This window comes from Alligator mississippiensis, chromosome 5, assembly GCF_030867095.1.
Source record: "Alligator mississippiensis isolate rAllMis1 chromosome 5, rAllMis1, whole genome shotgun sequence".
Lineage (NCBI taxonomy): Eukaryota > Metazoa > Chordata > Crocodylia > Alligatoridae > Alligator > Alligator mississippiensis.
In genome coordinates, this window is record NC_081828.1 from 44,768,934 (window position 1) to 44,782,375 (window position 13,442).

Below are 13,442 nucleotides of genomic sequence, written 5' to 3' on the forward strand. Positions count from 1 at the left end.
ATACTGGGATCAACCTGCTTATAAAGCAAGAATTATCACTCTTATTTCCCCTACCTTGCGTCGTAGTTTGTGTATTTTAACGAAAAATATAGTTTTATTATATACCTTCTTTGGTTCTATTCCACAAGAGATTTTATCTCGTCTTTGGCACAGAAGAAATATTTTACTAATAAGTTACAACGTGATCAGAATTTTGTGTTCTTGATCTATTTTAGAAAAAGTGATCAGAAAAGTAATAGCACGTTTAATGCAAAGTTGTTAACAGAAATAAGAGGCAACAGGAAAAGCAGAGAAATGAAACTGAATTCATATACATTAATATTTCTTGCTTCTAATATAAAAGTTGTTTTAGGCATGGCAAATCTGAAGTTTCATGGCTTGAATTTTGTTTAAGTGGAAGGAAGTACGTAGACTTCAGAGTCTTTGCTCCACACTAAGAAATTTGCTCAGCTATAGTTTCAAGGGAAATATGCCCCATATGAATATATATTTTTTTTTTTTAATAATCACTTTTACATCTTTCATAGCTTCTAGATCACAATCACAAAGCCAGAAAAACTGGAAGCCATTCAATGAAAGCCAGTTAAGTAAACTAATATTAAGTGAAAGAAAACTGGAATCGACTTCTGCTAATTAGGAAAGAACAATAAATACATGCTGAAAATGTTTCTCTTTCCTCTTTACCATTTATTTGCATGCATCTTTACATATTATAATACTATGTATTTAGGAATTATTTCCTCCACCCCCACCACTCCTCAAAGTTACATTTTTAGACTATATGGTTGAAGATACAGGGGGGCCCCCTTGGTGTGAGTTTTGGAAAAAATGGAGGGAGATTGCAGTATGCAAATAATAGATAGGAAAAGAAAGACTGTATTGTTTGTAAGGGACAAGGAAATACCTACTTCAGTACAGCAATCAAAACGATTTCAAAATATGAATTAAAGTAACCTTACTCTTCTTGAGAAAAAAACAAACACAATTTGAGTTGAAACAAGGTCTAGTTGATTTTAACCAGCCAGAGAAAAAGAATCATACTTTATTGCAGACATTTGATTTGATACTAATAAGGAAAGAATATTTATGGGAATCTGATTATAAAAATAAATTATAAAATGTGCATTCATAGAAACACATACCATCAATAACCAGACTATTAGAGAACAAAGAAGAAACAATAGGATTTGCACAGACTGGAAATATTAATTGCATTTAGGGGGGGATAAATTTAAAAATGTAGACAGTTTCATGGTTCTACGACTGTACAAGCACTCAAAACGAATGCATACAGTGGACTGTCTGATGTGAAAGACTTTTCCTATAGATAACACAACAACAGAAAAGGCAAATTAAAATCAGTACAACCACCTTTTCACCGCTAGGTCCATGTTTCTGTACAATGGATCAGTTAGACAAGTCATTTTCTTTAAAAAATAAACTATTATGTCCAAAAAAGTAAGTAGAGGGAGAATGGGGGAAAAGAAAAAATAATATTTTTTTAAGATGACGACTCATTTAATAAAAAGAAGGAAAACAGGAACTAAAGGAAGCAACTCCTTGACCTTATAGAAATGAAATCAAATTCCAGACAGACACATTGAAAAAAATGCTCAAAGGGAGAAAAAGCCACTGAGTCTTCAACCCTTTGTCACTAAGTTGCATGTTCTCCCTCCCCTGTTAGGGCTATTCGCTCTGGCTAATGTGTTTGTCTTAGCCAGATAGACTAAAACACTACCACCTTCCCCCACTCCTCACACACAAACACACTTCTGCAGACCACCCAAGTATCATTGCTATGTGGGAAATACTATAAGCAAAAAAAAGTAAAATACCAGCATTTTTCTAACTTCTAGACATATTAAATAGTACAATACAATCGTGTCAGGGTTAGGGAATCAAATATATTAATCAGAATGTGAAATAAATAAAAAAGGTCTCAGATGTCGTCCAAGATCCAATTTCTTTACTTAAAAAAAAAAAAAAAAGTATTTTATTTTAGGAATAGCGCTTTTCTCATCTCCAACTGCATATTTCAACCTTACTTGCAAAGAGCTCTATTTACTAGAACTGTGCTGCATAGAAAATTCCAAGTTAAAATAACATTAAGGGTCAGGCTTTTACCTACAAGAGACAGGAAATACCAAAAATTAAAGTTGGAACTCTCTTTATTCACTCCAGTGTGCTTTAGTACTGCATTATATATAGTTTCTTTAAAATATATATCACCCACTTGAATACAGAACAGTACATATTGCAATTGCATAAAATTTCAGTCTTAATTCAGTTCTGTAGCTACCAACAGTTAAAGTCAGACCCTTCAATGATATTTTAATATAGGTTTCCGTAGTAGTCTACGAGGTTTTTTGCTTCTGCAGTCCTATGCTTTCATAATATATTTGAAATAGTGATTTACTTAAATCGAACTATATTTTATTAATTCCTTTATCATATATTGCACAAAAAATAGCCACTTAACTCAGTGCACAATTTTTGTAAACATGTAACGAGTGCCTTTTTAAAGTATATATTAACCAACGGACTATAACAGTCTGATCATGAAGTACTAAGTGAAACGGTTAGTTTAAGAATGAAATATACTCTCCTCAGTTCCACTTATTAAAACCATTGAACCACATTATTCTATTTAGTCTTCCTGTGTTTGGTCAGTAATTTCTGATTTCTAGAACACCACCAAATAACTCACCTCCTTTTATCCTCGCCCTCCCAACCCTGTTCCACAAATACTTGCTGCCCATATTAAAGTGCCCTGTGCATTTAGGCTTTGATCCTTTTGTGCTATTGGTTCCAAGGGTGGATTGTTTGGGGTTTTTTCCTAGACAATTGTTTCAGCGTTCCAAAAAAGAACAATAGAAAGGCACGCTTCTAGGTTTTTCCTCCAGGGTAAAGATCCTTGACACTTTTGAGCACCAAATCCACAAATGAAAGCAGATGAAACTTAAAATTAACAAATCATTTTATGTAGTTTTAAAAGCATTTCTGATTTATCATTTACTTTTCATGAAAGCAATGTAATCGACATTATGAACTTATCTTTTAAAACTGTCAGGCTATTGGAGGGCAAAAGTACAACCTTAGAAGTACTCAGTTGTAATTTCACTTGGAATTCCTATAACATTTTAAACAATAGTTGAAGACATTACACATCTATTGTCTTCACTGAAATAAATTATACATGGAGTTTTTGGTCGTGTTTTTTGGGGGGGGTTTTAATATACCTAAATTTCAACTTGCAAGGTTTAAAGCTGATAATGCATAAAGTTGAAACTAGTCTGTTACTTGAAGCAATATAGAAATTAGGGCCAGAATAGTAGAATAGTTCATATCTATCATGAAACTTAAAAAACAAACAAACAAACAAAAATACTGAAAAATATTTATCTTGTAGCCCTTTAATAAAAATCAACCCTATTCTGGCCAATGTTCAACCTGGAGTAATTTTTGAATTCCTTTTGTTCAGTATGGCACAGGTTTTAGAAAAGTCTAAAAATACAGTTAGAATGACCTCTGAAAACTACTCCTGGTGGCACTAGTGAGCAACAATGACTTGAGAAACCATAATTTATATTAAAAAAATATGGAACATACATTTTAATCCAACACTGTTTTTTATTTTTTATTGTTTAACATAAGTTAGGCATGCTCAGGGGAATTTGAAATTAAAATGTTATGCTAAATGAATTATTAGTAAACTAAGCTCCCTTTGAATGTTCTAAAACAAAAGTCTCATATAACATCAGTTTCACTTCCAGCATATTCTGCCTTATTGGGTTGCTTCCATTTATACAGAAAGATTTTTTTTTTTTTTTACATGCAAGATTGTGGTACTTATCTGCTCCTAGAAAATATGTACTGTGTAAACATATCCTTTATCTTGAATGTCAGTATTTCTGCGTTTCTAAGAAGAGTAAAAACATCTGGTTAAATCATGACATGCTGTGCAATTACAGTATATAGGCAAACTTTTGTATGAACTGCATTTAAAATAAACCATGATTTAAATCATTGCTCTTTTAAAAACGTTCAGTGTGGCCATTCTATTGAAATCCCATCTCATATAAATGTCAGCACAACTATTATGTAACAAAAGCATATTTTCTGAATAAAATCAAATGATGTACTTGTTCTACAGCTCCCTAATGTTTTAAAGTGTAATTCTGTCATGTGTGTTCCCTGCCCCTACAAATTCCCTAAACTTGGAATGGGACAGACTGATTCTTATGAGACGGTGAGGAAAGGACCCCCTGATGGATCCAAGGGATTGGCTGGACGGAGTTGTCATGTGTCTGCCTGTCTACACTTGCTGTGCAGAACATCCACTCACCTGTACAGCAGGCACAGACAGGCAGTCACATGACAACCCAGCCTGAATGACAACCAGCCAATGAGAGAACAGCTCTGACAGACTATAGCATCTTCACCAAGAGCTACAGCAAAGAGTCATTTTTGGATTTCAGTCTGTTGGTTCAATAATTAAAGTCATGTGTACTTTTTATTATTATTATTAACTTGGTCATAATATTGAAACCCAACCAAAGTAAGATGAACGGTGCCTATAAAATAAAATAAAACCCACTGCTGAAATTTTTACTGTGCTTTCTATAGTACTCTTTTCCTAGTTGTTCTAATTAACTAACTAACCATGAATTTTACTTGTGCTCGGCTTTGCGGCACCTTTGTAAATCGGAAGATAAAAATACATTTCTCACTTGTACTTTAATAACCATAAATGAATTGGTTACTCATTTTTATTAAATTATGCAATGTTTGCGTACTTGTTAATCATACAAAAGAGAAAGTCTTTCTTTAGCTAGGTAATTCTATACAAAAAAGATGCTGTTTGACTTAAGAATCCTTCTTCCACCCCACCCTCGCCATCACTAATCAAATTTTAGCCCTCTGGAGTCAAGAACATTCACTTCCTCATTCATTCTCACCCCTTCATCACAACATATACATTGTTTTACAACTGTAGTAAAAGTGTAAATTAAATTAAAATGATAAGATTTGGTTCCTGAATGGTGACAGTATATTTACCTTGAAATAAAAAAAAGAAGTATTTTATTTGAAAAAGAAAATTATATAAATGTTGCAAATAAATGGAAAAAGTCAAATTTAAAGGGTTCCCAATCTAGGGTCCAATCCTACATTCCTTATACACTAACATTTCCAAGAAAGTTATCGCCAGTTTGGAGTTTACAAATTATATAGGATAATACCTTCTGCTAGCAGCTCATTAAATATACAATAATTTTACAAATTGTATCCTTTTCTTTGCAATGAAGAGTTTTGATTCACAAAGCTCTTTTCATTCCCTCTCTCTCTTTCACACTGTGCTAGAACCTTGATAACAGGGTTACTAACCCCAAGACTTTTTTTTCTAAACTGGCAATTGGCAAGCTTTTTACTGACAATCTATATAGATATATCTCTATATTTATTTATAGATAGGTAGATAGATATCTATCTATCTATATCTCTATATAGAGATATAGAGAGATACACACACACATACACACACGTTTTTACCATCTCAAAAACAAGCCTCGGGTTGGCAGCCCTATGACTGCAGCACTGGTTTTCTACCCTGCTGCCCCTACTAACCCAATACCCTGACACTCCTAATTATACTCTGCACCCTGCTCGCACCCCTTCCCCCCCCAGTCTTACCCCACCAGCACCACTCTCCCCTATTATGGCACTGACCCCCCAGCTGTCATCTCTTCCCCCATTCCATGCTCTGCAACACCATCCCTGTCTCAAGGAACTATGGAAACTCCGATGAGTCAGATAGCCATGACAGACAGCTCACTGGAGGACATCAAGCAGTGCACCTGCTTAGACACAAGATGGAGCTGCTCTGCTCTTTCTGTCCAGCATTAGTGCTTGAATGCAGTTTAATTTGGGCACTGAATCTTGAAACAAGCTCAGGACTTCTTATTTTTATGGAGGCTCTATTATTTTTAAGAAATTTACGTACAGGCATTTTTAGGCTGGCTATTTACAGACGGTCTGTAAATTTTTGGACAACTGGCAACTTTGCTAACTCCCATTCTAACTCATAAATCCTATAACCTAAACACAAAACATAAGGTCTTTCAAACCTTCTAGCAAAGTTAATAGCTATGAACTAATTCGAATTGCTAAGATTTGATTATTTTTTTAAAAATGAATTGCAGATTACCTTACCCGGTAACATTCTGAAATTCTCTACTAGTTAAAAATTTAGTTGTCAATAAATGAATGCATTAGCCTTGTACTTCATTGCTAATTTATTAGCAATTAGCCCCATTAAAGACAATGGGATTAGTCATTTCATAATGTTAAACATATGCGATAATGCTAAGGCCCCCATCTATAGGATGTGGACCTTAATTCACATTGGATCTCCCAGAAATTCATAGAGTTCTTCTCCTTATCCAGATTTTTCTTAGTGTTGGAGGACTGATCAAACTCTCAAATGTTTTCTTTTCCACAAGCAGTAAAATACTCATTTATAAATCACAAAGATTAAAACCCATGTCCCTCTGTTTGAACAGCAACAAAATAATATCAATAAAGAGTAATACAATCAATTCGTTTCTAACTTCACTAGTCAAGTAAAACAAAAAATCTGGAAAGCTATCCTTAGGGAAATGCATTGATATCCAAAATAACTTACTCCAAAATAAATTCCACCATGAATTCTTTACTATGAAACTCAGAGCCCACGAATGAAGCAAAAACTAGCTTCTGCAAATGGCAGCAGCTTATAATAACCACTTACATTTATAGGTACTTTTAATCTCAAAGCAAGTCCCAACTATGCAAACTATAGGCTTCAGCCTACACTGAAAGAGCCTCACAGCCCCATTGTCCTACAGACATTGTACCTCAAGAGGAGATATCACACAGAGCCCCCTGGCACACCAGGAGAACACAGCTGCTTCTATAATCCTTAATGGTTTGAAATGTAGATTCATTCTATGCCTAGTGAACTCCAGTGCTTAATGGAGCAAGGATGGCAAGCACCATGTCCCCGCCTATTTCCCAATCTCTCTGGAGAAGCCAGCACCACAAAGAGAACTAGAATCAGAGGGTCACTGTACTCAGATCTGTGTAAAAACTGACCAGCTTATAAATCGGAGGAATTCCTCATGGACTTGCATAACCTGCAGCTGTAGAGAGCTGAGTCGCTAGGAAAATTGATAAATATGGATATCACTTTACACATCAGTGAAGCTTACCAGCTGTAGGCTAGAATACAACAGCACATAGTCAAACTAATGGATAACTTATGATAACAAATGACAACTATCTTACTTAGTCAAAACGAAAGAGAATGTTTAGGGAAGAAAAACATAATTCCCCAAATAGGAATTGGGGTAGAAAATCAAATGAAACGTAGTTTCCTTCTATAAAAGGGGGCACTGGACTTTTAATGACCAGTGGTGACAGTCTTCAATTTTAACCATTTACATAAAACATCAAACATCTGAATTTGCTGATTGTTAAGTCTGAAAGGTCTACATCTTAAAAAAGGGTAAAAATCTGATCACATCTTTGTGATCTCTACTCCAGGAGATAACTGACAAGAACAATATTTCAATCCCCATTAACCAGGAGATCTCTGTAGCATCTGAGATACTGCACTCTTATCTCCCTCTTCATAATTTAAAGAGCTACTGTGACATCTCCCACACCAATCTATTTAACTACTGCCCTTTTCATGGCAAGTGCCAAGCAGTTGTTCTTGTGTTTCCACATATTAAAGGTAGTTATGCAATGGCAAGACACCTTTACATGATCTGCACTCTTCAGAAGTTCTCGGGTGACTTTGGCTAATAAGACTATAGCTAAGTAAGCAATTTAAATTAGTGTAGCACAGCAGAAGATGCTTTCAAAAGTTCACTTCCTGCTGACCTTCAATACAGAACTCAAGAATTCCCACAATTCACCTTTGATGAATTTCTAAGCACTTGAGATAGCAGTTAGCCAGAAAAGTTAACATCACTGAACTCTTAAGGATGCAAGATTATTTCCAAGGAGAAATGCTGGTAACATTATTAACCAAAAAAAGAAAACACCAAGTGACTTATCCCTGGAAACCAAAGAACAATTTTCCCATGATATGATTATAATGCAGAACATTTGGTTCACTGGAATTTTCAGTAACTTCTACATTATAATTAAAAGTATTAACCATCCCTTATTTTTCTCAAATAAATGTTTAAAATACCATATAAGAATGTCTGCTTTCAAACCTGACCATTTACAAACACACCCACAAATTTGATTTCTTGAATCTATTGTTTTTATGACCTCATAGTAAAGTAATCTAAACAATATCCGACCAGCATTTTGAAGACCAAATCACCTCCTTTCACATGCACTGTAGTTCTTAATTACTCTAATTTATTAAAAATATTTTTGATCATAATACATAATAGCCCCCAGTGTAAATTTGAAATACCTGTTCCCCTGTGAGATTTAACCAAAGGCATGGGCCTTCCAAATTAACCTTGCACAACCTCAAATTTAGAATCCATCCCAAAATAAAGATGATTTCTAGAAAACACTACTATTAACACTCTTTGCAATGACCTAATACAATATGCCAGGTATACTTAAGATCTCTACTCTACTCAGTGAGTGCATCTACACATGGTATTAATATGCCTGGATAAACTCTGACACAGTTTGCACCAGAGCCTATTGCTCCCAGATGCGTTTACACGTACACCCAGGCCACAGCATGTTGAGCCATGGTACGGTAGTCCTGGCTGGCAGGTGGTCCAGGGAGTCAGCCTGCCAGTCAGGAGCTGCTCCACTCCAGTTCACCAGGATGTGAAGGGGGTGGCTGAGGCATGAGGGTGTTACAGTGTGGGTCTAGCCAGCAGGCAGTCTCCACTCTGTGGCACCTTTGTGCCCCAGCCATCCCCAGTCACCATCTATATGAACACTGTAGCACATACTAAATAACTCCGTCATAGGACACTACATGCATCAGGCAGTACTATCCTACATCGGAATTAATTTACTGCAGCCTAATAATGCTGCACGTGTGGATGGTGACGCTTTACTGTGAAGCTAAGTAGTCAACTCCACAGTAAAATGCATGTGTAGATGTGCCCAGTGTGTCTAAAACCAAGTTTCCTGAACTATGATGTTTATAAAGCCAAAACAAAAACAAGCAAACCATTTTTTCCTCCAGAACTCCCATCAAACACCTTATCTCCTTCCCAAATCAAAACCACCCTACTCCCAACAAAAGGAATTCAGTTACAATGTATTTAAAATAGCGCAGAAGCATTGGAAAGTGACATATTATCCAGTTACAAACTTGGTTTTTTAACTTTCATAACTCAAGTGAATTTACTTGACCATAGGGACCATAAGCTTGAAATCATGTTAACACCACGAAAAAGTTATTCACAATTCCAGGCCTTTGACAATATTCAGCAGAAACACAGCTGTAATATTTAAAAAATGAATCTAATTATTTATAGGAACAACAATAACTCAATACTTTTGCTTTACATATTAGATGCAACAAAATCAAAGTGGACCAGAAAATTCCAGCACATTCTTGTCTTTACATTTTAAAAGAGTTAAGGATTACAAGTTCATATTCATTGAGAAGGAATATTATATTTATGTTCTCAAAACTTATATAGAAGTCTCAACAGTATAAGTAGTCCCTTAAACAAAAGGAATAGATAACTGCAAGAGCACTAGTCACCTAAAATGTGATATCCTAAAGTAAGTTAGGTTAGAAGAAAAATAGGAATAGGAACTCAAGTTCAGTGCAAACAAAAAGTACAATCTTCATGAGAAGCACGCAAATAAGTACAATCATATTTCCTATGGGCATCAATCGTTATGTCCTTACCTCATCATCTTTATACCAGGACAAGCTTTCTGCAGTCAGAACAAACCAGTATTCCTTGGAGCCTCCTTTCATGATGCCAATGTTGCTGATGGTCAACCAGCCCTTCCGGATTACCTGTACAGAATTGTAGTCAGACATATGGTTAAGGTAATCCCTTGTTGATCACACACCAAATCCAAATCCAATGCTACATTCATTCTCAAAATGAACTGCTCTTTAAATAGTAACTTTTTCATTTCCTGACCAATTTATAATCTAGTCTCTGCAGGTTCTGAGGACTACAAGAAAAAAAACAAACCACAATATAAAACGAAAATGACCATTTTAACACATGGGAAAAGTGGAGGGAAGAGAGAAGTCTAGGTATGGTCATGCTGTAGTTAGACCCTTATGTACAAAGGTTAAATATTAAATGTGCAATTCTAGTACCACTGATTAGCCAAGTAGTAGTAAACTGTGGAAACCTGCATGAAAAACACCAGGACTTAAACCTTATATTTACTTCACTGCTGTATCTATAAGATTTTTAAGTGTAGAGGCCATTTCTGCAGCTGGCTATTTGAGCCGCCAGCTCAGTCTGTGGCTTCTGGAAACCTTATCCATCAGAGAAAAGGACTTTCTGAAGGGTCCCATCAACTCAGAAAGGAGGCCTTGCATAATTTATACCCTTTCAAAGAAAAATGACTGCATTTACAGAAAAGTAGAGAAAAAAGGCAAAAGACTAGAAAAGATAAAGAGGAGAAAGAGGAAAAGAAAGGAGTATATAAAGAAAGTCTTCTTCTTCTTGTGTCTCTACACCATATATGTCCATCTCATCACACACGTTTGCACTTGTTTATTGTACTTTGCAAAATCTTTCATTGCACATGAGCCTTCAAGCAGTGGGCGCTGCAACAGGTGTTTCATAGTCTGAGGCTCTGTGCCGCAGTCACATGTGGCGGAACCAGTGGCATTGCCCCACTTCTTCATTAGTTCCTTGGAGCGTCTGACTCTGGTACATAGGCAGTTGAGACACTGCCACCTTTGCCATGGTTTGTCAGGCACTGGTGGTAGGAACTCAGTCACTGGAACGTCCATTTTTTGCTGTCAGGTATTTTCTTCAGCCTCTCGTTCCATGTCTGTAGTCATGTCTCCTTGTGTTTCACTGAGAGGTTGGGTGCTGGTTAGGAAACTCCTGCATGACTTCAGATGTTTGTGTGTTGCGTCATGGTCATAAAGGGGATAGATGAGTCTTTCTTCAGACAACTAGCACAAGTTTCCAAATTACAGGTCCTGGTTCTGATAGGGGACTTCAATCACCCTGACATCTGCTGGGAGGGCAATATAACAGTGCACAAGAAATCCAGCAAGTTTTTGGAGAACGTTGGAGACAACTTCCTGGTGCAAGTGTTGGAGAGACCAACTAGGGGCCATACTTTTCTTGACCTGATGCTCACAAGCAGGGAAGAATTGGTGGGGATGTAGAAGTGGATGGCAACTTGGGCAGCAGTGTCTACAAGACAACTAAGTTCAGGATCCTGACAAAAGGAAGAAAGGAAAGAAGCAGAGTATAGACCTACAACCTCAGAAAAGCAGACTTTGATTCCCACAGAGACCTGATGGGCAGGATCCCCTGGGAGGCCATGCTGAGGGGGAAACCAGTCCAGGACAGCTGGTAGTATTTTAAAGAATCCTTACTGAGGGCACAGTAACAAACCACTCTGATGTGCAGGAAGAATAGCAAATGAGGAAAGCAACCAGCTTGGCTTTGCAGAGAACTCTTTGGTGAGCTTAAACACAAAAAGGAAGCTTACGGGAAGTGGAAGCTTGGACAAAACTTGGGAGGAGTATAAGAATATTACTCAGATATGCAGGGATGAAATCAGGAAGGCCACAGCACAACTGGAGCAAGTTGCAGGTAGCAAGGGATGCAAAGGGTAACAAGAAGGGTTTCTACAAGTATGTTAGCAATAAGTGGAAGGTCAGAGACCGAGTGAGTCCCTTACTGAATGGAAGAGCCAACCTAGTAACAGATGATGAGGAAAAGGCTGAAGTACTCAATGCCCTTTTTATCTTGGTCTTCACAGACAAGTTCAACTTCTAGACTACTGCACCTAGCAGCACAGTTTAGGGAGAAGGTAAGTAGCCCCAGTGATAAAAGAACAGGTTAGGAACAATTTAGAAAAGCTGGTTATGTACAAGTCCTGGGATTGGATGCAATGCATCCGAGGGTGTTGAGGGAATTAGCTGATGTGGCTGCAGAGCTGCCGGCCATTATTTTTGAAAACCCGTGGCAATCAGGAGAGGTCCTGGGTGACTGGAAAAGGGCAAATATAGTACCCATCTTTAAGAAAGGGAAGAAGGAGGATCTGGGGAACTACAGACAAGTCACCCTCACCTCAGTCCCCAGAAAAATCATGGAGTAGGTCCTTAAAGAATCCATTTCTAAGCACTTGGAGAAGAAAGTGATCAGGAACAGTCAGAATGGATTCACCAGGGGCAAGTCATGTCTGACCAACCTGACGGCCTTTTATAATGAGACTAGCCAATTGCCTGTGAAGAATGATGGGGGAGCAGGGGGCTGGGACGGAGTGCCGCCACCTAATGCCCTATGCTGCTGCCGTTCTGCCTCTTGCAGGGAGCGGGGAGGCCTGCTGGCCTTGGCTCCCCCACCCTCTGTCTGGTCCAAGGCACAGCTTTGGAATCATGGCAGTGCTCCTGCATGCTTGAAGCACTCTGATTGGTTGTTTCCGTCAGCCAATCAGAGTGCCAATAAAGCAGTACAGATGGATAGACTTAGGCTTTTATAATATTAGAATAACTGGCTCTGTGGATGCGGGGAAAGTAGTGGACATAATATGCCTTGACCTTAGCAAGGCTTTTGACACCATCTCCCAAAGCATTCTTGCAAGCAAGCTGAGTTGGATGAATGGACTGTAGGGTGGATAGAAAGCTGGCTGGATTGTTGGGCTCAAAGGAGATTGTCATAGATCAATGGCTGAATGTCTAGTTGGCAGCCAGTATCAAGTGGAGTGCCCCAGGAGTCAGTCCTAGGGACAGTTTTGTTTAATATCTTTACTAACAATCTGCAAAATGGGATGAATTGCACACTCAGCAAGCTCACAGATGACACCAAGCTGGGAGGAAAGTAGATATGCTGGAGGGTAGAGCTAGGATTCAGTGTGACCTAGACAAATTGGAGGATTGGGCCAAAAGAAATCTCATGAGGTTCAACATGGACAAGCGCAAAGTCCTGTACTTAGGATGGAACAATCTCATGCATTGCTACAGGCTTGGGACTAACTGGCTAATCAGCAGCTCTGCAGAAAAGGACCTGTGGGTTAAAGTGGGTAACATGCTGGATATGAGCCAACAATGTGCCCTTGTTGCCAAGAAGATTAACAGAATACTGAGCTGCATAGTAGGAACATTGCCAGATTGAAGGAAGTGATTATTTCCCTCTATTCAGAACTGGTGACGCCACACATCTGCAGTACCATGTCTAGTTTTGGGATCCCCACTATAGAAAGGACGTGGACAAGTTGGAGAGAGTCCGGGGAGAGCAATGAAA

General features: G+C 37.8%; 1 protein-coding gene and 1 long non-coding RNA gene across 13 annotated transcripts in view; one reads left to right on the forward strand and one right to left on the reverse strand.

The window, feature by feature from the left end:
- The window catches only part of DNM3 (dynamin 3), a 332,054-nt gene that overhangs the window by 196,424 nt on the left and 122,188 nt on the right, over positions 1-13,442 (reverse strand). For all 11 annotated transcript variants that reach the window (XM_059728288.1, XM_019486507.2, XM_059728290.1 and 8 more), the window contains one exon: positions 9,893-10,006. In XM_059728288.1, coding sequence (XP_059584271.1) covers positions 9,893-10,006 — 114 coding nt within the window. The remainder of the gene's footprint in view (positions 1-9,892; positions 10,007-13,442) is intronic.
- The window catches only part of LOC132250803 (uncharacterized), a 37,344-nt gene that overhangs the window by 1,838 nt on the left and 22,064 nt on the right, over positions 1-13,442 (forward strand). The window lies entirely within an intron of this gene.